This window comes from Tilletiopsis washingtonensis (genome assembly GCF_003144115.1).
Source record: "Tilletiopsis washingtonensis strain MCA 4186 unplaced genomic scaffold FA09scaffold_14, whole genome shotgun sequence".
Classification (NCBI taxonomy): Eukaryota; Fungi; Basidiomycota; class Exobasidiomycetes; order Entylomatales; genus Tilletiopsis; species Tilletiopsis washingtonensis.
Window position 1 is genome coordinate 308,772 of NW_020312011.1, and position 23,334 is coordinate 332,105.

The window sequence follows — 23,334 nt, forward strand, 5'->3', positions numbered from 1 at the left end:
GGTGCGCGCTAGTATGTGTATTGCGTGCGGGCCATGGAAGGCGTACGTGTAGGTGGTATGGATACAGGATGAGGAGGAGACGGTCGCGAGGCAGCGAGAAGAGGACCGGCAGACGGGCGCGGGAGCTCAGCGGTAGTCGACGAGGCCGGCGGTGAGAGTCCAGCTGTCGAGCCAGTCGGTGCCCATGCGCTTGCCGTACAGCACACTCACGCCCTCGAGGATGGCGTCGAAGTACTGGCCGGAGATCTCGTCTGCGACCTGGTCGTAGCCGCCGGGCCCGCTCGATGCGGGGCCGGCGACCCAGGAGCCGAGGCCGGTGAGCGGCGTGCGCGAGAGACCCGTGCCAACAAGCGCCGCGTCCGTGGCGGCCTTGTTGCCGCTCTTCGTCGCGGCGAGGATGCCGTCCCAGTAGTACGGGTCGTTGCTCGACGTGCGCGCCAGGTTGCTCTGGATCCAGCTGGCGAGGTGGATGTTGAGCCAGGGACGGAAGAGGTCCTCCTCCTGCAGTGTGCCGAGGCGCATCTGCTTGCCCGTCGGCCAGTCGTAGAGGATGCCGTTGTCGCCGCCGGCGGCGGGGAAGGCCCAGCTCCAGGTGTTATTGGAGACGCGCGCGTGCTGCTGCCACAGCGGCAGCTCGTCGGTGCCGAGCGAGATCTGCATGAGGCCCAGGGCATCGCCGGAGTCGAGACGGCCGGGCGAGCGCTGGCGCGGGTTGAAGTCGCTCTCGGCCTTGATGTCGGCCATGATGATGCGGCACATGGCGCGCGTGGGCACGTCGGGATAGTAGCGCTGGGCGGCGCTCATGATGGCCGCCGTCGTCTCGTCCATCTCGTCGGGCGTGAGGTTGCCGTCGTCGTACGCCCACTTCATGATCTTGACGAGGTCGGCGCGCACCTCGCCCGGCCCGTACGAGGGATTGTTGGACTTGAGGATGAGGCCCGGCGGACCGGTGTTGAGCTTGTAGGCCGCCTTGCCGCCGCTCTTGGAGACGAGCTGCCAGCCGGCAGGACCGGTCTGCTGCGCCTTGAACGTGTGCGCCGACGCGGGTGTCGGGCTCTCGGCGGTGCCCGTGGGGGCTGGGTAGGCGACCGGGCCGCCCTCGGACTGCCATGGACGAGCCTGCGGCACGACATTGACCGCCGGGCCAGGCACCTTGGTGGGCACGTCGAGCACCGCACTCGTCGTCGTCGTCGGGTAGATGGGCGCCAGGCGCATCGGAGGCAGTTGGGCGGCGGCAGCAGCCTGTGCCTCAGCGGCGGCAGTGGCACGGCGGCGCGGCGAGTCGCGGTCGGCGGCCAGCACGACCTTGGCACCGGCAGCACCGTCGGCATAAGAGGCACGCAGGGGGGCGCTGTCGCTGACTGGCAGTGAGGCACCGGCGGCAGCGTGGGCGCCGAGCAGCGCGCCGACAAGGAGTGCGCGGAGGTAGACCATGTTGGTTGGTCGGTGAAAGAAGAGTAGGGGCCTGACGAGGCGGTAGTGGGCGCTTGGAGCGCGGGCCGGAGAGGGACCGAGGAGCAGCGAGCGAGTTGGAGGCGATGAAGTGACGGGTCGAAGATGGGCGTACACGAGCCAGCGTGCAGCGGAGTGAAGTCGCGAGCGGGAGAGAGAAGACCGGGCCGAAGATTGGGAGAGAGATGGGCGGCAAGAGGCGGCTCGCCGGTGCCACGCTCCCTCTTGTACCCTGTGAGCGCTCTCCCACCTCCGAACGGCCCGCCGCAACGAGCGCATGTGCCCGGTTCACGCTCAGCAGCAGCCGTGCTTCCGGCGCAGGGCAGCCGCTGTCAGCCGCAGCGGAACAGGCATCAGGGCAAGACGGTGCTGACGCCGCTTCTGGCGCCGCTCGCCGGAGGCTTCCCTTGGCCGTGCGCATCGGGCGCAAGCGCCGAGCCCTCTGCGCCCGCCGCCCGCCTCCGGCTCTGGCGCCCTGGCACGGCCCGCAGCTGTGATGCATGCGCTGCAGCTGTACCTGGCGCTGGTGCCGACGCAGGCGTAGCGCAAGTGTCAACGCAGGCACACGGGCTTCCGAGAAGGGCAGGTGAGGCTACATGGCGTATGCACGCCGAGGCGAGAGCCGTGCGGCGGTGGATGTTCAACGGGCGCGCGGCGGAGGCACCTCCAACGCGGCGCATGCTCCGACGGGCACAGGCGCTGCACAGCCGCACTCGCCGTCGGGAGAAGCATGTGGCGCAACGGACAGGCTGCGGACCTGCCTGAAGCAGTCATGCTGTCTGCCCTCTCGGCGTTCTGCAGCGCTTGTCCGTGCCTTTGAGCGGCGCAGAGGCGCGACCGTTGACGAGCCCCGTCGGACGCGCGCGTTGAGCGTGCGCCGCCGCACGCGCCGCCGCCGCGTCAAGCACCGCCGGCCGCCTGCCGAAGCTGCTTCCGACGCCGCACTCGACGCTGTTGCCGTCGTCTAGCGCTGTCAGCTGGCAGAGCATGAAAGCTACATAGGTGAGCTCGGACTGGTGAGCTAGGCAAGCTGCAAAAGTAGCACAGCCTCAAAGGCCAGGGACAATCAGCGGCATCAGGGACTGGCGGCTCTGCGCGCGAGGAGACGCGTGCCGGCGGCTGAGATGCACTCTCGCGAACGCTCATCAAGCTCGACAGCGCCTGGGCTTGGCGTCTGCTTGCAGAGAAGCAGAGAACGCCCAGCCAGTTTCTTTCTGACGGCAAACCACACCCTCTCTGACTGCGACACATCATCTGAGGCGCTGGGCCTGGTGCGAGGGCGGTGCGTTTCCAGCGGACCCTGCTGCGCCGCGGTGGTGGGCGTGGGAACAGGCGCCGGATGACGCAGAAAGGCGCAGCTGCGCCGCGCCGCCGCGCCGCGTCCCGAGGTGGAGCTGCTGACTTGCGCCTTCTCTTTCCTCATCCACGCCCTCATCGTCCCGCTGCGCCCTCCTCACGCCGCCAACGCCCGCACGCTGCTTCGGTCCTCGGCTCTCGGGCGTGACTGCCACACCTGACTTGGTCCTGCGTCGGCGCTGGACGAGCATCACTCGCGTCCCCACAATGTCGCTTGCCGGACCGAGTCTGCGGGCCGTGCGGCATGCTGCAGCGCGCCTGACGGCGACTGCACCACCAGGAGCAGCTGCGCTCTCGACGCCACGGCGATCACGCTCGGATGCCAAGCCTGAGCACTCAGCGGCGCTCTTAGCCCTCAAAGCTGGTCCGTCAGCGTCGCGAGCGCGCACGGTCGTTGCTGATGCGGGACTAGTGGCGCCGAACACGCCTCGCACACAGCCGGGATCTTCCAGGCGCTCTGGCACTGCGTCATCCACTGGCCAGCTCGCCTCGCTGCGCAGCGTACCGCGGCCTCTGCGGCTCTCGCTGGTGGCCCGGCCGCTGCACACCGCCTCGCTCGCCACGCCTTCGCTGCCACCGCCGCTGCCGCTGCGCTGCACCGTGCTCGACGCCAGCGGCAGTGTCAAGGTCATCTCCGGCACCTTCTCGCGCGCCGCGCTCTGCGCAGAGCATCATCTCGAGCCGCGAGACTTGCGCAAGGTCGACTCGCGCGTGCCGAACGTGGTGCCGACGATCTTGGTGCGGGATGAGGCGTTCCTGGTCAATGTGCTGCATGTGCGGGCACTCGTGAAGAAGGATCAGGTGCTGCTGTTTGACTCGTGAGTTGCCGCAGGAGGAGCAACACATGGTGGATGTGGCGCGCGGGATGCGTTGATAGAGCATGGCGAGAGCTTAGCATCCGCCAGCAGGGTTCAGCAGTGGAGGCCGCTGTGCTAGAGAGCGACGCTGTCTCCTCAGCGTCGAGCTGCGTCGCGCTGCTGCGCCTGGCAGGGCGTCCAGCTGCTGACATCGCATGTCCGCTACCAGCTTCGGCTCGACAGACACAGCGCTGCACTCGGCCTTCATCTACGCCCTCACACACAACCTCTCGCTCTCGGCGCCCACCACGCTGCCGTACGAGTTCCGGGCGCTCGAGTCCATCCTGTCCTCCGTGCTTTCGGCGCTGAGCTCAGAGGTAGCGATGCTGCGCGGGCTCATCAGCTCGCTTCTGAATGCGCTCGAAGCAAACATCGACCGCGACCGCCTGCTGGCGCTGCTGCTCTATACGCGCAAGCTGCGTGCCTTCGATGCGCGCTGCCGCGGCACGGCCAGGTGCGTGCGCGACCTGCTCGAGGACGACTTGGACATGGAGCAGATGTACCTCACCGAGCGCCGTACGGGCACCGGGCGGCATCAGGAGCTCGAGCTGCTGCTCGAGAGCTTCGACAATCAGGTCGAGGAGCTCATCGCGGAAGGCGATGCAATGTCGTCCAATATCAACAATGTGCGTCGGCCGCTGCCGCCGCGCCCGCTGCCTGCTCACCTCGCGCACCCTCTGGCAGACCCGCGAGATCATCGACCTGATCCTCGACTCGAACCGCAACAACCTGCTCGCCCTCGACCTGCGCACGTCGATCACCACCCTCGGCGTCAGCGCCGGAACGCTTTGGGCTGGCCTGTGAGTCTTGCCACAAGAGTGTAGCAGCCCGGCCTCGGCTCACACAGCGTGGCACAGCTTCGGCATGAACTTGATCTCTGGCTTTGAGCAGGGCCCGATTGCGTTCTACGGCGCCACCGGCGCGGCCTTCGCCTCGGTCTTCATCGTTGCGACGATCGGGCACCGCAAGCTCGAGCGCGCCCGGCGCGTGGGCCTCATGACGGGCGGCCGCGGACGCCAGAACGTCGTGCCCTCGTGGTGGGGCGCGCGCATGCGCAAGCGCGACCGCTCGTCGGTGCAGGAACCGTGGCTTGATGCCGAGGGCATGGGCATCGGCGGCGGCATGTCGAGCTCGGATGCTCTCAACGCACATGGAGCCGCCTACGCCTGGAACTCGTCCTCGCTGGGCCGCGGCCGCGGCTTGTCAGTCGCTGACGACGAAGCGGCGCGCCACGCGTCGAGCTCGCAGCAGGAGAATGGCCTCTACGCGCCGGCAGCAGCAGCCATCTCGCGAGGACAGATGCACTCTCGACGAGGCCCGCTGTACATGCACGCTGCAGGCTTCGAGCCTTCGGAGGAGGATGAGGACGGTGAAAGCTCTCCGGTGCCGGCAGCTGCCCGACAGAAGGCGGCGCAGACCGCGCTTGTCAAGCGCGCTGAATCAGAGGGCAGCGATGGCGGAGCACAGGCAGACCGGCCACGATAGAGGCCTGTGGACGCGCACAGCACATGCAAATACATGCTTTACCCGGGCGATCGCAGCGAGACGGACGATCTAGATGCTTGCCATACCGCAGCTGCTGGGAGCCGTCCGCCACGAGCAGCAGCGCGGCGTATAGCAGTCCTTTGCCGATCGATGGATCCGTCGGCTGGCCGCAGGCACACATGCTGCATGGAGTCCAGCAGAACGGCTGCGACAGGCACACGGCAGCCCTGGGCCAACGCGAGCGCCTGCATTTGCGGCAGGCGCGCGCGGCGTCAGCGGTTATCAGCGAGGACCTCACCGGTGCTGCGGCGCGTCGTGTCCGTGCCGGTGCCTTGGGCAGCGCCGAGACCATGTGCTCCTCTCGGCAGTCAGGGGTGGCTTCCACCCGGAGCGAACTAATCACAGGTACCTCACAGGTGCTCATCGCGTGACCACACAAATGCAAGCTGTGCGATTGGCCGGCCTGGCGGGACGGCTGCCGCTCAGCTGCACCTCCCGATGCCGGCTCCAGCATCACCGCGCAGGTCCTCAGTGCCGCGACGCCTCTGAAGGAGAGCTTTGCTCGATGCTTCAGAGGAGGAGGTGTGTCGAGGCGTGCAGGCGAGTCGAGTCTCTGCCCCGACTCTCATCAGACTCCTGCGGCTCAGCGACTTCGCCTGCTGGCGGGACCGTGACCAGGGCGAACCTTCCTGCTGTGTGCACGCCTTGCTTCACGATCACACGCTGCCTCACCTTCTCGCATCTTGACATTCGCTATGGCACCCTCAGTTGACATCCGCCCGGCACCCTCGCCTCCGGCCAGCAAGGGCTCGCGAGTGGGCAAGCTGCCCGTCACGCTGCTCTCTGGCTTCCTCGGTGGGTCCGCAACGCGAGGCAGTCGACAGCGCGGCAGCTGATGTTCGTCCATGCAGGCGCCGGCAAGACGACGCTGCTCCGCCACATCCTCACGGCCAACCACGGTCTCGGCCGCATCGCGGTCATCGTGAACGACATGGGCGCCCTGAACATCGACGCGTCGATCTTGCGCAATGCAAACCTGACGCAAAAGCAGGAGCGGGTGTAAGTGCGCTACATGTCGGAGGCAGCGTCTGCAGCTTTGTGCTTGTGCTGCAGGGCTGACGGTAGCCGATCGCAGCGTCCAGATGCAGAACGGCTGCATCTGCTGCACTCTTCGTGGCGATTTGGTGAGCTCGCCGTTCAAAAGGCAGCGCTGCTGCGCTGACACGATGTGGCGACGCAGCTGGAGGAGGTCGCGCAGCTGGCGCAAAAGTGAGCGAGCTGCTAGCGAGCATGTGGCAGAGCACTGGCTCACATCTCGCCGCTACAGCGACAACATTGACTACCTTGTGATCGGTGCGCAGCCTGTCTGAGCTAAGTGAACGTCCGTTGATGCCTTTCGCATACTCAGAGTCGACCGGTATCTCGGAGCCGCAGCAAGTGGCCGAGGCCTTCAGCCCCGAATTCGCAGCCATGCATGCCCAAGCAGCAGACGACCTGGAGGAGGAGATGCGCAACGACCCCGAGTCGGCGAAGCTGAACGCCAAGGTGGCCCAGATTCTCGCAGACGGCGGCCTGAGCACCGTCAGCCGTCTCGACTGCGCGGTGTCGCTTGTCGATGCGGTCAATGTCTTCGCGGACTTCGAGACTGCCGACTTCGTGAGCTGCACCAGGAGATCGTCTGGTGTCCTCTTGCTGAAACAGGCCTCAGCTGATCGACCGCAACGTCGACGGCACCGTGCCCGAAGAAGGTGAGTCCCGCTGCGTGTCAGTGCAGTCCGCCTGCTGACCTCCTCGCTCCAGACGACAGATGCATCAGGTCCGTGGTATTGAGCGGCTGGCCTTTGGCTCGCCTGTTTCTAACGCTTGCCCTCTGCAGTGACCTGATGGTCGACCAGATCGAATTCGCAAACGTCGTCATTATCAGCAAGGTGGACCTCGTCTCGGAGGCTGAAGTCGAGCGGATCAGAGGCCTGGTTGCCAAGCTCAACCCCGAGGCCATCTGCCTCACGGCCAAGGTAAGCCGAGGTGGCGCCGGTGCTAAGCTCGGAGGCTGATGCTGCGCTCTGCCGCAGCACGGCGATGTCGACCTCAAGCAGATCCTCAACACCGGCCGCTTCGACTACGCCAAGGCCGCGATGGGGTGAGCGCCTTGCCTGCAAACATTAGGCCGTCTCTGACGCCTCGTGACCAGCGCCGGCTGGCTTCGGTCTCTCAACGAGGAAGTCCTGCCCGAGACTGAAGAGTACGGCATCGGCTCGTTCGTGTACCGCGCTCGCCGACCATTTGCGCCGCTGCGGCTCTGGCAGCTCATCCGCAAGGATTTTGTCGTGGTCCAGGCCGAGTATGTGGACGATGGCGAGGATGTTAATGACAAGGAGGTGAGTGCAGCGCTTGCTGACCTTGCCATGGTACGCTGACACTTTTCTCAGGACGACGAGAGCGATGACGAGCAGATGAAGGACGCCGAGGCCGAGGACGACGAGGCGGCGGACAGCGACGAGAAGGAGGAAGCACAGCCGCAGCTCAACCCTGCCGCACGCCTGGCCTCGAAGAAGGTGTCGCCGATCTTCGGCGGCCTCCTCCGCTCCAAGGGCTTTGTCTGGCTCGCCACGCGGCCGGTGATGTACGGCGAATGGTCGCAAGGTGAGCAGAGCCCAGCCGTCGCCCTCGTCTAGCTGCTGACGGCCGACACGCTCCAGCCGGCGTCATGCTCACGCTCACCGGTGGCGGCCGATGGCACTGCGAGGTGCCGTACGAGGACTGGCCCGAGGACGAGGAGATCATCGCCGCCATCAAGCGCGACTTCTCCGGCCCATGGAAGGACCGCCGGCAAGAGGTGAGCCAGACCGCAGCGAGACCGTTCTTCTCACCGCATGCTCATACGCCCTTCGCAGCTCGTCTTTATCGGCTCGGGCATGGGCGGCGGCTATGAGAAGGCCATCAGGAAGGCGCTCGACGAGTGTCTGCTCACCGACGCCGAGTGGGCGCAGTGGGAGAAGGTCATGAACAGCAAGAAGCTCAAGACCATGGAGAAGAAGGTGAGGAGCCAGCCAGCCGTCGACTGCCCCCCCCCCTTCGCTACGCCGACTCACGCTCGTGTGCGCAGCAAAAGGCGCTCGAAGCTCTGTTCGACGACGGCTTCGAGGAGTGGGTGGTGAGTGAAGCGCGGCTTGGCAGCACGCGACGCGGAGCTGACGATGCCATGCGCTGCGGCAGGACGACAACGACCACGAGGGCCACAACCACGACTGAGCCCGTTCTCCGCTTTGCCCCTCCCCTGTCGATCTACCAAAACGTGCCACGCACGAGCTGCAGCTCATCTATATATCATTATCCGTGTAGACGAGGGAGCATGCGTGGCAGATGCATCTAAGCGAAGGCGTCGCCGCCGACGCCCTTCTCCGAGGCAGCAGCGTGCAGCGCCGCCTTGACGCCGTCGGCAGAGCCAGCCTTCTCGGCGGCGTGGCGCAGCGCCGCGACCTTCTCCGGCTCCTCGGCCATGGCGGCGGTGATGGCGTCGAGGGCATTGAGCTGCGCCTCGATGACGGACGCCGAGGCCGCCGTGCCGGCCGGCTGGAAGTAGTTGTGCGTCGTGATGAGGTCGCGGATCGTCTTCTTGTGCTTCTTGAGGTTCTTCTTGGCCGCCTCGCGCGCCTTCTTGGCGTCGGCGCGAGCAGCCTGCGGAGCGCAAGACGTGTCAGCACATGCGCATTGCCCTGCACACTCTGCAGACGCACCTTGTCGTCCTCCTCCTGCTTGGCCGCGTCGGCCTTGGCCTTGGCCTCCGCCTCCGCCTTGGCCTTCTTCTCCGCCTCGGACGGGCCCGCAGCGGCGCCGTTGGGCTTGCCCTTGTTCTTCTTGGCGTCGCGCGCCGCCTTCTCCTGCTGCTTGAACATCTTGATGCGCGGGTCGAGGCTCAGGGCCTTGTCGACGAGCTGGCGCAGGCGGGCGTTGTCCTCCTTCTTCCTGCGGGCACGCTCCGTCTTGTTCTTCTTCTCAATGTAGCGCTTGTGGTCGCGGCTACAGCAGGAGTCAGCCCATGTCTCTCACCAGTCATCGCAGCGCCACACTTACTTCTCGTCGCCCTCGCTCGTGTCCTTGTCGAGGTACTCGAAGCTGCGCCACGAGTCGAAGCCGTAGAAGAAGTCGTAGAAGCGGTCGACGTGCTCGCGCGGGCTGTTGACGTCGCCGAGCTCGGGCACGGGCCCGTTCTTGGGCTCGCTGAAGCGTGCCTCGCGCGCAAAGACGGGCGCCCAGAGGTCGAAGAACTTGCTCTCGGGCTCCTTGCCGCTCGGCACCTTCTCGTCGTCGATGGCCTCGTCGACGGAGTCGAACTGGCGGCGGCGCTCCGGGTTGCTCAGCACGTCGTGCGCCTTGGCCACACACTTGAAGAAGCTGTCGTCGTTGGCGAGGCCCGAGGAGCCGGCCTTCTTGTCGGGGTGGTGCTTGAGCACCTTCTTGCGGTGCGCCAGCTTGATCTGCGCCGGCGTCGCCTTCCAGCGCAGCGCCGAGAGGCCGAGCACGGCGTAGTGGTCCTGCGACTGCAGACGCGGGCGTTGCGCGTCAGCACGGCGGCATGCAGGTATCAGAGAAGTGCCACACAAGCAGTCCTACGGCAGTGTGCGAGGTGTTGCGCAGTGCTAGGCGACACCATTGGCAGCGCGGCCAGGCTGTGCTACGAGCTTGCAGCATGGGCTCGCTGGCTGGCACATGACTACGCTGCTCGCAATACGGCCTCTCTGGCTGCAATCTATCTCTTTCCCCCACACACAGCTGCTTCTGCGCCTTGCCTTCCAGACACTTCTTCTCCGTCCGTGGCCGCACTTCGCTCTCTGCTCTCCGTTGGCGCCACGCACCTTCCACTCCTTGGGGTCGCTCTTGAGCAGCTGCGCGCTCTCCTGCTCGTCGCCAATGTCGTCGACGATCTCCTCGTCGTCGCCGAGCGCGGCCTCGGCGTCGAGGCGCGCATGCTCGGCCTCGTCGTCGGCGGCGAAGCTGAGCTGGTTGAGGCTGCGGCGCAGGTGGGCGGCGTACGCGGCGCCGGCGGGCAGCAGCGTCGACGAGCCGGGCGCCGAGAGAGCGCTGGGCGCGGCGGCCTTGAAGCCGGACGGCGCGGCGCCGAGGGCGAAGGGCAGCTGTTGCGGTGCGGACATGGTGTGTGGTGATGGTGAGGTGAAGGAAGCGCGAGAAGCGGCGCCGCAGACGTCGAGCCGCACGGCCAAATCTTCCTACCAGCCGCGTGGCGTGGGAGCGGCACGTGATGCGCGCTCCGCTGCGAGTCAGAAGGAGCTCGCCCGAGCTGCGCCCATGCACATGGCACGCCAGCGCTGCTCTCCCCTCCACCACACCCCACCACGGCCGTCGCTCCCAGCCACGCCCTCTTCACTGCCGCTGCTGCGCCAGTTGATGCTCCGAAGCTGCGCCGCCGCTGTCCGCCTGCCCCGCCCCGCCTGCCCGCGTCTCTCGCCGCCGCACGCCCGCTGCCTCACCCGCGCCGCCGACCGCGCCCGCTCCACGCCGCTGCACGCCATGACGAGCGCCGCCCTTGCTGCTCCGGCGCCCGTCGACGCCAAGAAGGCGTCGGCCTTCCTCAACATGCCCGCCGTGCAGCGCGACGCCCACGCCTTCCAGCGCGCCCAGCTCGAGGGCCTGGCGACGAAGCGCTTCTTCTACACGCAGGCGTTTGAGATCTACGGCGGCGTCGCCGGCCTCTTCGACTACGGCCCCACGGGCGCGGCGCTGCAGAGCAACATCATCAGCGTCTGGCGCAACCACTTCATCCTCGAGGAGGAGATGCTCGAGCTCGACACGACGATCATGACGCCCGCCGAGGTGCTCAAGACCAGCGGCCACGTCGACAAGTTTGCCGACTGGATGTGCAAGGACATGAAGAACGGCGAGATCTACCGCGCCGACCACCTCGTCGAGGGCGTGCTCGAGGCGCGCCTCGCCGGCGACAAGGAGGCGCGTGCCGGCGCTGCAGGTGCGCCCGCCGCGGCGGCCAGTGCGCCCGCCGAGGGCGGCGAGGAGCCGGCCAAGAGCAAGAAGAAGAAGATCAAGAGCGTCGCACAGCGCCTCGACGATGCCGTCGTGGCCGAGTACGAGAGCACGCTGGCGCAGGTGAGTCGCAGCGCTGCACGCCCTGCGAGGCGCACGCGCTGACGCGCCGCAGATCGACAACTACACCGGCCCCGAGCTCGGCGGCCTGATCAAGAAGTTCGGCATCAAGGCGCCCGAGAGCGGCAACGACGTCTCGGACCCCGTCGAGTTCAACCTCATGTTCGACACGCAGATCGGCCCCACCGGCCAGATCAAGGGGTGAGCCGCAGCGCACCGCTGTGGCCCCCACGCACGCCGCTGACCGCGCCTCTCAGCTACCTGCGGCCCGAGACGGCGCAGGGCCACTTTGTCAACTTCTCGCGCCTGCTCGAGTTCAACAATGGCCGCGTGCCGTTTGCCAGTGCGCACATCGGCAAGAGCTTCCGCAACGAGATCAGCCCGCGGGCGGGTCTGCTGCGCGTGCGGTGAGTCCGTGCTGGCCCGAGCGCCGATAAGCACCCGCTGACGCCAGCGCTGCAGGGAATTCACGATGGCCGAGATTGAGCACTACGTCGACCCGCTCGAGAAGACGCACGAGCGCTTCGAGGAGGTGGCGCACCTCGAGCTGCCGTTCCTGCCCAAGGACGTGCAGCAGGCGGGCAAGTCGGACATCAAGACGCTCTCGATTGGCGAGGCCGTCAAGAGCGGCATGGTGGACAACGAGACGCTCGGCTACTTCCTCGGCCGCATCCACCTCTTCCTGCTCAAGATCGGCATCAACCCGGCGCGCCTGCGCTTCCGCCAGCACATGGGCAACGAGATGGCACACTACGCCTCGGACTGCTGGGACGCCGAGATCCACACCAGCTACGGCTGGATCGAGTGTGTCGGCTGCGCAGACCGCAGCGCCTACGACCTGACGGTGCACAGCAAGAAGACGGGCCGCGCCCTCGTCGTGCAGAAGGCGCTCAAGGAGGCAAAGGTGTACGACAAGCTCGTGCCGTCGATCAACCGCAAGGCGCTCGGCCCCAAGTTCAAGAAGGAGGCCAAGCAGGCCGAGGAGGCCATCCTTGCGCTCGATGCCGCGGGCCTCGAGAAGCTGCAGAGCGAGCTCAAGAACGGCCCGGCCAAGGTCGGCCCGTACGAGCTGACGCCGGACCTCGTGAGCGTCGAGCTCAAGACGATCCGCGAGTCGGTGCGCGAGTTCACGCCCAACGTGATTGAGCCGTCGTTTGGCATCGGCCGCATCTTCTACGCGCTGCTCGAGCACTCGTTCTGGTCGCGGCCCGACGACAAGGACCGCGGCGTGCTGAGCCTTGCGCCGCTCGTGGCGCCGATCAAGTGTCTCGTCGTGCCGATCAGCTCGAACAAGGAGCTGGCGCCGCTCGTCAAGAGCGTCGGACGGCGCCTGCGTGCCGCGGGCGTCTCGAGCCGCGTCGACGACTCGAGCGCCACGATTGGCCGGCGCTATGCGCGCAACGACGAGCTGGGCACGCCCTTCGCCTGCACGCTCGACTTTGCCAGTCTCAGCAAGGGCACCATGACGATCCGCGAGCGCGACTCGACGGCGCAGCGCATCGGCAGCATCGACGATGTCATTGCGGTGATGAAGGAGCTCTGCGACGGCAGCCTCGAGTGGGCCGGCGCCTGCGAGCGGTTGCAGGAGTACAGCGGCGAGCAGGCCGTCTAGACGTTGCGCGGCGCGGTCACCCACACTAGAATGAAGCCATGAGCCGATGACTAGGATTGCATGATGTGATGTATGGTCTGTCTAAGCGCAGTTGGAGCAGTCTAATGCTTGCATGAGGGACTGCCTTGCCTCATGCGGCGCGGCCGGCGGCACGCCCGCGTGCCTCTTCCTCCTCGAGCACGGCAACGCCGTACGCGGGTGGCGCGCCAGAGAGGTCCTCGCCGCCGGGCACCTCCTGGGCGCGCGAGCCGCGCGACATGGTGCGAATGACGCCCTCGCTCGTCGGCTCGCGCACCACACTGGGGCTGCGCGCAAAGCCGGCGCCCGTCGCTGCGCGGCTGAGGCTGCGCGAGACGGAGCGGCGCGTCGTGCTGACCGAGCGTGCCGAGCGCGTGCTGCTGCGGCTCGTCGTGCGTGCCAGCCCGTTGCCCACCGGCTCGTACTCGCCAATCTTGCCGTGGTTGCGCAGGCCGTCGAGCGGCGCATCGTGCCGCGCATACGGAATCATGGCCTGCTCGCGCTCCTGCAGGTCCTGCATGCTCTCGCCGCACACGCAGCCCTCCTGCGTGGCGCCGTGCACGGCGGTGCCGGTATTGATCCAGCCTGGAAGCGAAGGCACGCCGGGCGTGGAAGAGGAGACGTCGTATGGCATCGAGGCGGAGCGGCCAGTGTCCTCGGGTCTGCAGGAGAGAGCGCGTGAGCCCGACGGCCACATCGCGATGCGGCAAGGGGCCCACTGACGTGTACACTGGCAGCGTGACCGCATCAAAGGCGACACAGCAGCTGGGGCTGCGAGGTCAAAGCTGCAGGTCAGCATTGCGCTCTGCGCCGCAAGAGCCGGGACACTCCACTCACATCAGCACGGGCTGCCTGAGCGCAAACACCTTGAGCTTGCGCTCCGTCTCGCCCGCCTCGGGCGCGCGCGAGTGCACGATCTCGATGAGCAGCTGGTGCGAGAAGCGCATGGCCGACTTGCTTCCGCTGCAGAAGACGTGAGCCTGAGAAGGAATAGGGCAGGAAGAGCACTCGTGACTCACGCAACTGTCGAGGCACGCGTCTGGTTGTCGTGCGGCATGCGCGCGATGCCCTGCACACTCCAGGCATCTTCGGCGCTGGCACCGGGCTAGCGACACGGCATGATGAGCACAAGGCGTCCGCCGCGTCGGTCCTCTAAGCGTCGCACTCACCCGGCTGGGATCGCGCACCGCACCCTCGCTCTTCTTGCCATCACCGGGGCCGTGCGGGTCCTTTGGCCTGGGGGGGACCCATCCCTTTTCCCACATCTTGATCTTTTGCACCGGCACCTGCTGCTTGCCCTTGCGGCGCGAGCGCAGCTCAATCTGCGTCTCGAGGCTCACGCGCACCAGACACACGACGAGATCGGCAGGCGGCGTGGGCGAGTGGATGTCGATGTTGAAGACGCCGCCGATGGAGATGTTGTTGGAGGTGCATGCGATCGAGACGAGGCCGAGCGTGGGGTGAATGTCGTTGTACAGCACCGTGAGCGGCGTGGGCCCGCCGTCTGGCGAGGGGTTGACTGTAGGCGCGCAGCTCAGCGGGTGCCGGACAGCGCAGACATGCGACACACTCACCGACGGGGAACACATCGCGCCACGCCTCAACGTTGCTGCGCGCTCGCCCGGCGCCGTACGCTGTGGCCTTGATGACGTAGCGCACGCGCCCGTACGGGCTGCGCTCGTACGACGGCGAGTCGGCTGGCAGGATGAATGCGAACTCAAAGCTGCGACAGGAGCGTACCAAGGGTCAGCGTTGCTTACCGCCAAGGAGTGTGCCCCTTGTCAGCACCTGCAACTCACCCATGCACGCCCTTGGCCAGCTCAATGCCCTCGCCCTGCTCGTCCTCGTCCTCCGGCAGCGCGGCAATGTCGACGCTCGGCGCTCTCCGCCCGCCTGCCGACGGGCCCGGCGTGCCGCTGCGGCCATTGCGCGCGGCCGCACCTCGACTGGCACTGCGTGCGCCGCGCGAGAAGGGCCAGCCGACGCTGACGCTGCGTGGTGCCGCAGCTGCGACACCGCCGCGCCCGCCCGAGCCGCGTGGCCCACGCTCCTCGAGCGGCACCGGCGGCTGCGAGGCGACGCGGCCGGGCGACGCGGTGCGCACGCTCGAGCCGAGCATGGCGCGGCCGCGTGCGTGCGTCTCGCCGCTCGACGCATTGCTCGTGTGCCGGTCGAGACTGAGTCGTGCCGTGCGTGCGCTGAGCGTCGAGGCGCCCGCCGCCGCCGGCGCCGCGCCCTCCTCCTCCTCGTACGCCGGCGACGGCAGCGGCGGCGGGCGCGAGGCGGTGCGGTGCGACGCCAGGCGCGCGTCGGGCTGAACGGGCGACTCGCCCGGACTGGGCAGCGGCGACACGGAGAAGGCCGAGGCGGCCGAGTTCTCGCGCGCCGGCGGCGCCGGGTGCGCCGAGGAGCCGCGCGTCGGCGAGCTGGTGCGCGACTGCGAGCGCGAGCTGGGCGCCGACGGCGGCCGGCTGCCGGGCCGGCTGCGCGACACGGCGCGCGCAAAGGCGGCGCTGAAGGCTGCAATGCCGCTGGGCCCGTGGTGGGCGTCGCCGTTGGCCGTGCCCGGCGGCGTGCTCTGCCCGCCCGGCGCCGGGCTGCTGCGGCGCGAGGCGACGGGGCTGGTGCGGCGCGAGCGGGCTCGGCCGCGCTCCTCTCGTGCACCGCTGCCGCTGCCCGAGCCCGACGCCGCCGCCGGCGCGCTGAAGCCAATGTCGACGACCTTCTCCATGAACACCGTGTCCTCCCACGCAATGGGCTGGAAGCCGATGAGCGGGTTGCCGGCGTCACGCGCGTCGGGCAGCAGGCCGATGGTCTGCACGCCGCGCAGGCGCACGCGGATGCCGGCAATGTGGCGTGCGTGCGGCACGCTCAGCTCGACGAGGCCACGCACGACTTCGTCGACGCTCGTCGGCGGCGCATCCTCGGCGTGTGCCGTGGCCGGCGGCGGGCGCAGGATGGGCACGTTGGCCAGCAAGTGCAGCTGCGGGAGCGTCAGAGGCAGAGATTGGCAGCACCCGCGCCGCCGCGCTCACCTTGACCTCGCACGGCGAGATGAGGCTGGAGAACATCGCAGCAGCAGCGGCGCAGCGGCGCGGCGCAGTGCGGGCGATGCGGGCAGGAGGAGACGAGGGATGGTGGTGGTGCGGAGCAGCGAGGCGATCTTGCGGCGGGAGTCATGCCCCGACTCACTCGCGCCGCGCGGCGCCATGGCCGAGTCGAGTCGAGCCGCGCCGCGCCGAGCTCGGAAGATGCCGAGGCCGAAGGCGAGCCGCGGCACGCGAGTCACCCGGGCGCGGCCCACCTCGGCCCCAGGCACACAGCCAGGCACAGCCGCGGCACCGCACACACTCCGAGCCGGAGCACCGGCTCGCTCCAGCATCACACGCCGGCACAGAGGGAGAATGCTCATCGTTTATCGTACACTACGCTGAGGGAAGTGGGCCAGACAGGGCGCATGAGTCGAGAGATTCAGGGTAGAGGGGCATGTGTGGGAGTCTCGTGGGAGAAGCGCCGCTTGCATGGAGTGGAGACGGGAGAAGAAGCGCAGCAAGCAGCGGGCATGGGCAGAGAGAGCAGCAGCACCACGTCGAGCCGCTTAGCTCTGGCTCTGCGGGCACTGGGCGCTGATGTGGCCGTTCTCTGCGCCAGACGTCGTCAGTCGCTGCTCACACCGTGCTCGCCCGCTCGACTCACCGCCGCACGTGTAGCAGGCGCGCTGCTGGGGCGTGGGGCACTCGCGGCTGATGTGGCCCTGCTCGCCGCAGTTGTAGCACTTCTGCCCGCCGGCGCCGCCGCCGTAGCCGCCCTGGCCGCCGTAGCCGCCGCCGCCGCCGCCCTGCGGGCACTCGCGGCTGATGTGGCCGACGCCGCCGCAGCCGTAGCACGTCTTCTGCGCGCCGCCGCCAAAGGCGCCGTAGCCGCCCTGGCCGCCCTGGCCGCCCTGCTGCGGGCACATGCGGCTGATGTGGCCTGCGAGTCAAGCGTGAGCATGGTGGGTGTAGGCGCGCGAGGGCGAGAGACGCACCGGGCTGGCCGCAGGCTGGAGAGAGGAGAGAGGGAGAGGGAGCGCATGTCAGCGCCGCCGTCCTTCTCGTGCCACGACACTGCAGCTCACTGTAGCAGGCACCGCCGCCGCCGCCGCCGCCCGAGGAGAAGGCGCCGTTGCCGAACTGCTGGCTAGGGCACTCGCGGCTCTGCGCTGGGCGTCAGTCATGCGCTCAGTCGCAAGGTCCGTGTCGTCTGTCTCACGATGTGCTGTCCACGGAAAGCGCAGGTCAGCAACGGCGCTTACTTGACATGTACGAGCGCAGACTCACGCCGGGCTGGTTGCACTTGTAGCACACCTTGGGCGCGGCAGCCTGCGTGCACTGCGAGCTGATGTGGCCCTGGCCGCCGCAGTTGTAGCTGCGCGCACATGTCGAGGCATCAGCCACGAGCGCCACGCGGCTCGTCCAGCAGCAGCAGCACTGACCAGGCGGGTCCGGCACCGGCCGTGGGGCAGGCCGAGGCGATGTGGCCCCTGTTGACGCGGGAAGCACAGGCAGGCAAGAGGGAGAGGCGACAGAGGAGAGGCAGGGTGAAGGGAGTGGAAGGGACAGACAGGTGGTCAGCTGACCATCTCTCTCTGTCATTCTTCAGATGTAGCAGCAGCGCTTAGACGGCGAGTAAGGCCGGCATGGTGAAGTGAAGAGCGCAGAAGTCACCCGACAGAGCGTGACGTCCACGGAGAGAACACACGGACAGGCGTTCGCGCCAAGCCAGACTGAGCAGCAGCAACACAGCGCCCTGCGTACAGCAGCGCGCGAGCCAATGACGCAGGACGGTGGACGACTGCCTGCAGCCGGGCTTCACAAGGGGAGCATGCCCGCCACGCCACGCCACCTGCGGCAGCACCTCGAGCACGGTGCCCTGCACATCTCGCACCATCCGCCACGCATCGCCACGGCACACACCGTCACCTCATACGCACTGAGCTCCGCAGTTGTAGCATCCGCGTCCGCCGCCGCCGTACGACTGCTGTGCGCCGCCCTGGTACTGCGCGACATCATGCTACATCAGCCACGCCGCTCTCTCTCTTGTGCATCGTGCATGTATGCAGTGCAAGGTGTGCATTCGTCTCAGCGCCTCACAGCCATGATGATCGACTTGAGGTGGGTTGGGTGGGAAGGTGGGAAAGAGGTTGTGGTTGAGAGGCAGGAGCGGCGGTGGCGCGGCGCGGGGCAAGAAGATGCGCCAGCGCCGCTCGCTTCGGCGCTGCGCTGCAGCCGAGGCGGGCCTCTTCGCTGTCGTGTGCTGCCGGCCTGCTGCGCGGCACACGACATCTTCGGCTGCACGCCGCTGCAGGGGCTTCGTCTGCGCTCTGCACACCGCCCGCCTGCCTCCGCCTCTTTCTGCGCGTGGGCTGAGCAAATCGTCTATTTCTGCCCTCTGCCGTCGCCCGAATCTCGCTTCATTGCACACTGCCGCGGCAGGCGCTGAGGGGCTGATACGGATGCCGCTGCGCTGGCTCGTCGGCTCCGTCAAGATCAGCTGATGGTGCTCTGCCAGCGGAGCGGATGCGCAGGCAGGCAGAGAGGAGGAAATACGAAGGCGGCGCCGCGCGCGCGTTCTTCGCGCTGCCATGCCGCCGGCGTGATTGTGATGCCCGGCGTGGGAGCGCGCACGTGCTGCGTCGCGCCGGCGCGGCTGTGTTGTTTGGCCAGCGACGCGCCGCCAAAGTCCAACACCAGCTGGCCCCGTCCTCACCCTCCACACCACACCCTACTGACCCCGGCTCGCCATGTCCGCGCCGCTCTCCGCCAGCATGCAGGCCGCGCACGCCGTGCTGCTGGGCCATGCCAACGAGGTGCGCGCCCTCGCCCACGTCGCCAACTTCGAGACGCGCATCGACGACGTCGGCTTCGAGTGGATCGAGACGATGCTGCTGCATGCGCGCAGCACGTTCGAGAAGTACTGGTGAGTGGTGAGATGCCTGGCAGGGGGATGGGCGGTGGCTACACGATGTAGACGGTGGCTGTTGGTGAGGCAGCGTGAGCGGCTGCGACTGGCAGCACAGTCCTTGCTCTTTGCAGCGAGCTGCTTGGTGCTGCAGCTCCACTCCGGAGCGCTGCTTACTCACGCCTCGTGCCCAGCCTCACCGAAAGCAACCCGCCGTCCGACGACATCACGCTCGGCACGCAGGCCGCCGCCATCACCCTGGCGTCCGAGATGCTCAAGACGCCCTCGCGCCGCCGCGCCAACGCCGCCCTCTTCCCTGGTGGTGCCGCGGCCGCGAGCCGCCGGCGTGCCGCGCCGGCTGCGTCGTCGGACAGTGCCGACAAGGAGAATGCGCCCGTGGTGCTCGCTGCCGTCGAGTCGGCGTCGAGCAGCAGCGGCAGCACTGGCCTCGGCATCGGCGCGCGCAGCACGCGCAGCCGCGCCGACAAGAGCGAGATGGTCAAGATGCCCAATCCCTTTGCGGCCAAGAAGAGCGCGCCCGAGAAGAGCTCGAGCGATAAGGACGTGCCTCTGTCGGACAAGCCCGCCAAGGCTCCGAAGAAGGCGCTGAAAGACGCAGCAGTGCCTCAGCCCGTTGCCAGCAGCAGCTCGAGCGCAGACGCCGGCCCCTCATCGGCGGAGGAGCCGCCGGCGCCGGCGAAGAAGACGAAGAAGGGCACCAAGGCCAGCGCGGCAGCGGCAGCAAAGGCAGCCGCCAAGGCTGCACGCGCAGAAGAGGCTGCTGCAGAGCCGAAGCCGACGAAGCGCAAGACGGCCAAGGGCAAGGCCGCTGCCGCGAGCGATGTCGAGAGTACGAAGCCAGCGCCCGCTGCCGCCAGCAGCAAAGCGCCCACACCGCCAGCTGCGTCTGCCGCTTCGATGCCGCGCGCCGCCAGTCAGTTCTTCGACGTCGACGACGACAACAGCCACGACCTCGACGCGACGATGGCGCACGAGTCCGAGGCCGTGCGTGCCTCGACGCCCCTGCCGGCCGGCGCCAAAAAGGTTGTGCCGACTACCCGCTCGCGCGAGGAGAGCCTTGAGCTCATCGCGCCGAGCCACGTCTCTGACTCAGACGACGATGACGATGCGCAGGAGCTCGTTTCGGCGCGCGAGAAGCTCAGCGAGACGTCTGGCTCGCCGGTGCTGGCGGCTGAAGAGCCTGCCGCCGCCAAACTGCCAGTTGCTGAGAAGCCGGCAGCCAAGCCCACACCCGCAGAGCCGCTCGTTGCGGCGCCGAAGCGGACACTCGGCGACTACGGCACCAGTAAGAAGAACGCACCTGCTGCCGCCGCTGCCGCAGCCAGTGCTGCAACGGCGGCCTCTTCCTCCTCTACGTCCAGTAGCTCAACCCACAACTCTTCGACACCCGCGGCGCCCGCATTCCGCAGTAGCTTCCTCAACAAGTCGCTGCGCAAGGCCGTGACGTCGGCGCAGGAGGCCGACGAAGAGGCAGACTCGGAGTCGGACGAGTCAGACAAGCCGCCGCTGCGTGCGGGCAAGCGCGCTGCCAAGGCAGCCACGAGCGCGAACACGCGCGCCAACGCTACGGCCGCCAGCTCTCGCACGCGCGCTGCCGCGAAGCGCAAGAGCGACGAGATGGAGGCTCCGTCTGAGGTCGAAGAGGCGGCAGCTCCGATCGCACGGCCGCAGAAGAGCGCCAAGCTGGCTGCATCGATGCAGTCCTCCGACCCGCCGCGCACTCTCGGCACGGCTGCTGCACCAAGCACCGCGGCAGCACCGCCAACGACTACACAGAGCGGCTTTGATGCGATCCGCAGTCGCCTCGAGAACGTGCGCCGCATCAGCGGCGCTCATCGTGGCAATGCCGCTGCCGCCCTGCCCAGCAGCTCCAGCGCCGCTGGCAGCACCCACGTGGGCCTCGGCGCCTCGCTGGCCTCTTCGATCTTCGCTGCCCGCGCTCCAGGCGCTGTCACTGCGGCGGCTCCTGCTCCTGCATTGACTGCCGCTGCAGCTGCACCGACCGCAGTCGTCGCCGCAGGCATACGTGTGCGCGACAGCGACGAGGCTGCTGAGTGGCAGGACTCGACTGGCGAGCCGTCGCTCGAGTCGGCCAACGACGACTTCGTCGCGGCAATCAAGGCCAAGGCCGAGCAGTTCCAGGCTGAAGTCGCGGCGAGCAAGGCAGCACCGGCGCTGCCTGCGAAGGACGACGTCAAAGCCGCTGCATCTGCGCCGGCCGCTGCAACCAGCACCAAGGCCGCACCTGCGCCCGCGCCGACAGGCTCAACGACGCCGGTCCACTCGCCGACTGCTGCAGCGCCCGCCGCGCTCCCGCCTATGAGCGCTCTGCTCAACGCTGCCAACGACGAGTGTGCGGTGGCAACAGACAGCGAGTCGGAGGGCGAGGCCGGCACAGACGAGGTGGTGCTGCAGCCGCGGGCCGCTCCCGCCGCACGGCGCGCCGACGACGAGATGACGCTGGATGAGCTGGTCGCCGGCTCTGCCAAGGCAGCTCCGGCAGCCAGCGACAAGGGCAAGGCCGCTGCTGCTGCGCGACCTGCGCCCGCAGCCTCGGTCAGCGCCAGTGTCGGCCCGTCGTCGGCCTACGCGGCGCAGCAGGCGCGCAACAACCTCGGCGCCACGAGCGGCAGCACGGCTGCACGGCCGCTGGCGTCGATGCCAAAGGTCAGCGTCAACCTGACTGGCAAGTCGGCGGCGGTGAACAAGTCGCTGCATCGCTCTCAGCAGGCGCCTTCGGCTGCACAGGCGCAGCAGCAGCAGCAGCGCCGCGACGAGGCAGCACGCGAGAAGCAGCGCGAGGAGACGGCACACGCGGCGGTGCAGGCGACTGACAGCGCTGCGGCACACGCCGCTGCGCCTGCGCCGGGACGCGGCGGCTGGGGCATTCTCGACAAGGCCAAGGGCTTCCTCGGTTTCAACGGCGGCATGCCGTCCAGCGCCTCGGGCTTCATGCCCACACGTCCGGGCGCCGCTGCCTCGGGCAGCAAGGTGCCCGTTGCGCCCTCATCGCCCGGCAAGAGCCCACGCAAGAACTCCACCGCCGGCCCCGGAGGCAACTTAGCCGCATCGACGGCGAGCCAGGGCAAGCCTGCCAGTCTGGCGCGTGCCGAGGCAGCGCGCCGGCGCGAGGCCGAGGAGGCAGAGCGGCGCCGGCGCGAGAAGGACGAGCGGCGCACCGCTGCGCAGGCCGAGAAGGACGCCAAGAGCAAGGCCGACGCCGAGCGCGAGGCGGAGCGGCGCAAGCGTGCGCGCGAGCCCGAGGCCAACCGCCTGCCGCTGGCGCGTGTGCCCGAGATGGCGCAGAGCAAGAACAAAGCGCCCGTGTCGATTGCAGTGGGCAAGTCGCAGGTGCGCAAGGACGACAATGAGGCCGGCGGCAAGAAGCGCCGTGTCTCGGACGACGGCGCGTCGGTGCCCGGCGAGGGAGCATCGGCACTGGCGCGCTCCACAGCAGCAGCGCCTCCGCCTGCCGGCACCGCTGCGTTCAAGCCGGCGCGACCCGGAGCGCCGAGCACGACGACGACGAGCGCCACTGCACGACCGCCGCAGCAGCTGCAGGCCAGTGCCTCGGGCATCCCGCGCGGCGCCGGCTTTGCGTCGCAGCAGTACCAGCAGCAGCACGCGCAACAGCAGCAGCTGCAGCAGGCACAGGCTGCTCGTGCGGCGCAGCAGGCCTCTGCCGCCGCCGCTGCTGCTGCTGCCGCAAGCATCCAGCGGCCCGGAGCGCCACGCCCAATGCCGCCTGCCGCCAGCGCCGGCAGCAGCAGCAGCGCGGCCGCGCGTCCGGCGCCGCCCGTCGTGGCGCGCGAAGCGACGCCGGAGATTGTGCTGAGCGACCCGAACAGCGAGTACTCGGACTCGGACGCGTCGGACGTCGAGGAGCGGCGCGCCAAGGAGCGGCCGTGGGAGCGCGAGGAGCTGCAGGCGGCGCTGCTGGCGCAGGCCACGCGCGACCCGGACGCCATCTTTGGCATCCCGCACGGCAGCGTGCCGGCGCACGAATGGTTCGCCAACCACGGCTCGCGGCGCGAGATGGAGCAGACGCAGCAGCGCCTCAACCGCCCGCGCAGCAGCAGCGGCACCTGGACGCGCGGCGACGCCCTCGGCCAGGCCGAGATCGACCGCTACAACGTGCAGATGGGCATCGTGCCCGCGGGCATCCGCCTGCCGCGCTCCTCGGCGCGCCCCTCGCCGCGTGCCCCACCTCGTCCGAGCACGCTCGCCCTTGACGCTGCGGCACAGGCGCGCGCCTCGCAGCAGCAGGGCCCCTCGCGCGGCGCCGCAGCGCCCGGCAGCTCGCGCCCCTGATCTGTCTGTGCGCCACTCACGTCTTGCGTCCCGCCCATGTGCTTCCTTCCACCTGTACATCTCTCTGCATCCTCCTCGCCGCACCGCCTCGCTACCCAATCCAACATCTTGCCAGTGCCCCGGTTCGCGTGTTGCATTGTGTGTGTGTCTCTCTCTCATGCGCCC

The 23,334-nt window shown here is 68.3% G+C and overlaps 9 protein-coding genes across 9 annotated transcripts; 5 read left to right on the top strand and 4 right to left on the bottom strand.

Moving 5' to 3' along the window:
- Positions 1–2: 2 nt before the first annotated feature.
- FA09DRAFT_330763 (hypothetical protein) lies at positions 3–1,633 on the bottom strand. Its single transcript, XM_025742737.1, has one exon. The coding sequence runs from the start codon at positions 1,432–1,434 to the stop codon at positions 127–129; it is 1,308 nt and encodes a 435-aa protein (XP_025597399.1). The 5' UTR covers positions 1,435–1,633; the 3' UTR covers positions 3–126.
- A 1,245-nt stretch (positions 1,634–2,878) lies between these two features.
- On the top strand, positions 2,879–5,197 carry FA09DRAFT_330764 (cora-domain-containing protein). The gene is made up of 4 exons (XM_025742738.1): positions 2,879–3,626; positions 3,835–4,291; positions 4,350–4,465; positions 4,523–5,197. Exons 1-4 carry the CDS (start codon positions 3,016–3,018, stop codon positions 5,148–5,150), a joined length of 1,812 nt encoding a protein of 603 aa, XP_025597400.1. The 5' UTR covers positions 2,879–3,015; the 3' UTR covers positions 5,151–5,197.
- A 708-nt stretch (positions 5,198–5,905) lies between these two features.
- On the top strand, positions 5,906–8,402 carry FA09DRAFT_339610 (cobW-domain-containing protein; the record flags this gene model as incomplete). Its single annotated transcript, XM_025744233.1, has 16 exons — positions 5,906–6,005; positions 6,062–6,209; positions 6,286–6,334; positions 6,391–6,419; positions 6,478–6,503; positions 6,559–6,806; positions 6,859–6,898; positions 6,951–6,966; positions 7,027–7,165; positions 7,223–7,290; positions 7,342–7,528; positions 7,580–7,793; positions 7,850–7,986; positions 8,045–8,188; positions 8,257–8,304; positions 8,367–8,402. 16 exons carry the CDS (start codon positions 5,906–5,908, stop codon positions 8,400–8,402), a joined length of 1,629 nt encoding a protein of 542 aa, XP_025597401.1.
- A 62-nt stretch (positions 8,403–8,464) lies between these two features.
- FA09DRAFT_361415 (DnaJ-domain-containing protein) lies at positions 8,465–10,303 on the bottom strand (the record flags this gene model as incomplete). Its single annotated transcript, XM_025745352.1, has 4 exons — positions 8,465–8,828; positions 8,888–9,170; positions 9,225–9,691; positions 10,007–10,303. 4 exons carry the CDS (start codon positions 10,301–10,303, stop codon positions 8,520–8,522), a joined length of 1,356 nt encoding a protein of 451 aa, XP_025597402.1. The 3' UTR covers positions 8,465–8,519.
- A 376-nt stretch (positions 10,304–10,679) lies between these two features.
- Positions 10,680–12,879, top strand: FA09DRAFT_339612 (putative glycine--tRNA ligase GRS1; the record flags this gene model as incomplete). Its single annotated transcript, XM_025744234.1, has 4 exons — positions 10,680–11,270; positions 11,323–11,468; positions 11,525–11,674; positions 11,730–12,879. 4 exons carry the CDS (start codon positions 10,680–10,682, stop codon positions 12,877–12,879), a joined length of 2,037 nt encoding a protein of 678 aa, XP_025597403.1.
- On the bottom strand, positions 12,790–16,048 carry FA09DRAFT_361417 (hypothetical protein). The gene is made up of 8 exons (XM_025745353.1): positions 15,933–16,048; positions 14,697–15,880; positions 14,472–14,620; positions 14,067–14,416; positions 13,917–14,002; positions 13,735–13,860; positions 13,621–13,668; positions 12,790–13,559 (listed from the first exon to the last, which is right to left on the bottom strand). The coding sequence occupies exons 1-8, from the start codon at positions 15,966–15,968 to the stop codon at positions 13,010–13,012; spliced, it is 2,529 nt and encodes an 842-aa protein (XP_025597404.1). The 5' UTR covers positions 15,969–16,048; the 3' UTR covers positions 12,790–13,009.
- Positions 16,049–16,291: 243 nt separating this feature from the next.
- On the bottom strand, positions 16,292–17,585 carry FA09DRAFT_61677 (hypothetical protein). The gene is made up of 5 exons (XM_025745741.1): positions 17,217–17,585; positions 17,015–17,154; positions 16,925–16,939; positions 16,594–16,869; positions 16,292–16,539 (listed from the first exon to the last, which is right to left on the bottom strand). Exons 1-5 carry the CDS (start codon positions 17,314–17,316, stop codon positions 16,369–16,371), a joined length of 702 nt encoding a protein of 233 aa, XP_025597405.1. The 5' UTR covers positions 17,317–17,585; the 3' UTR covers positions 16,292–16,368.
- A 35-nt stretch (positions 17,586–17,620) lies between these two features.
- On the top strand, positions 17,621–18,629 carry FA09DRAFT_61696 (hypothetical protein). The gene has a single exon (XM_025745742.1). It carries the CDS (start codon positions 17,710–17,712, stop codon positions 18,376–18,378), a length of 669 nt encoding a protein of 222 aa, XP_025597406.1. The 5' UTR covers positions 17,621–17,709; the 3' UTR covers positions 18,379–18,629.
- Positions 18,630–18,647: 18 nt separating this feature from the next.
- Positions 18,648–23,285, top strand: FA09DRAFT_330770 (hypothetical protein). The gene is made up of 2 exons (XM_025742739.1): positions 18,648–18,855; positions 19,032–23,285. The coding sequence occupies exons 1-2, from the start codon at positions 18,680–18,682 to the stop codon at positions 23,167–23,169; spliced, it is 4,314 nt and encodes a 1,437-aa protein (XP_025597407.1). The 5' UTR covers positions 18,648–18,679; the 3' UTR covers positions 23,170–23,285.
- The last annotated feature ends 49 nt before the right edge of the window (positions 23,286–23,334 follow it).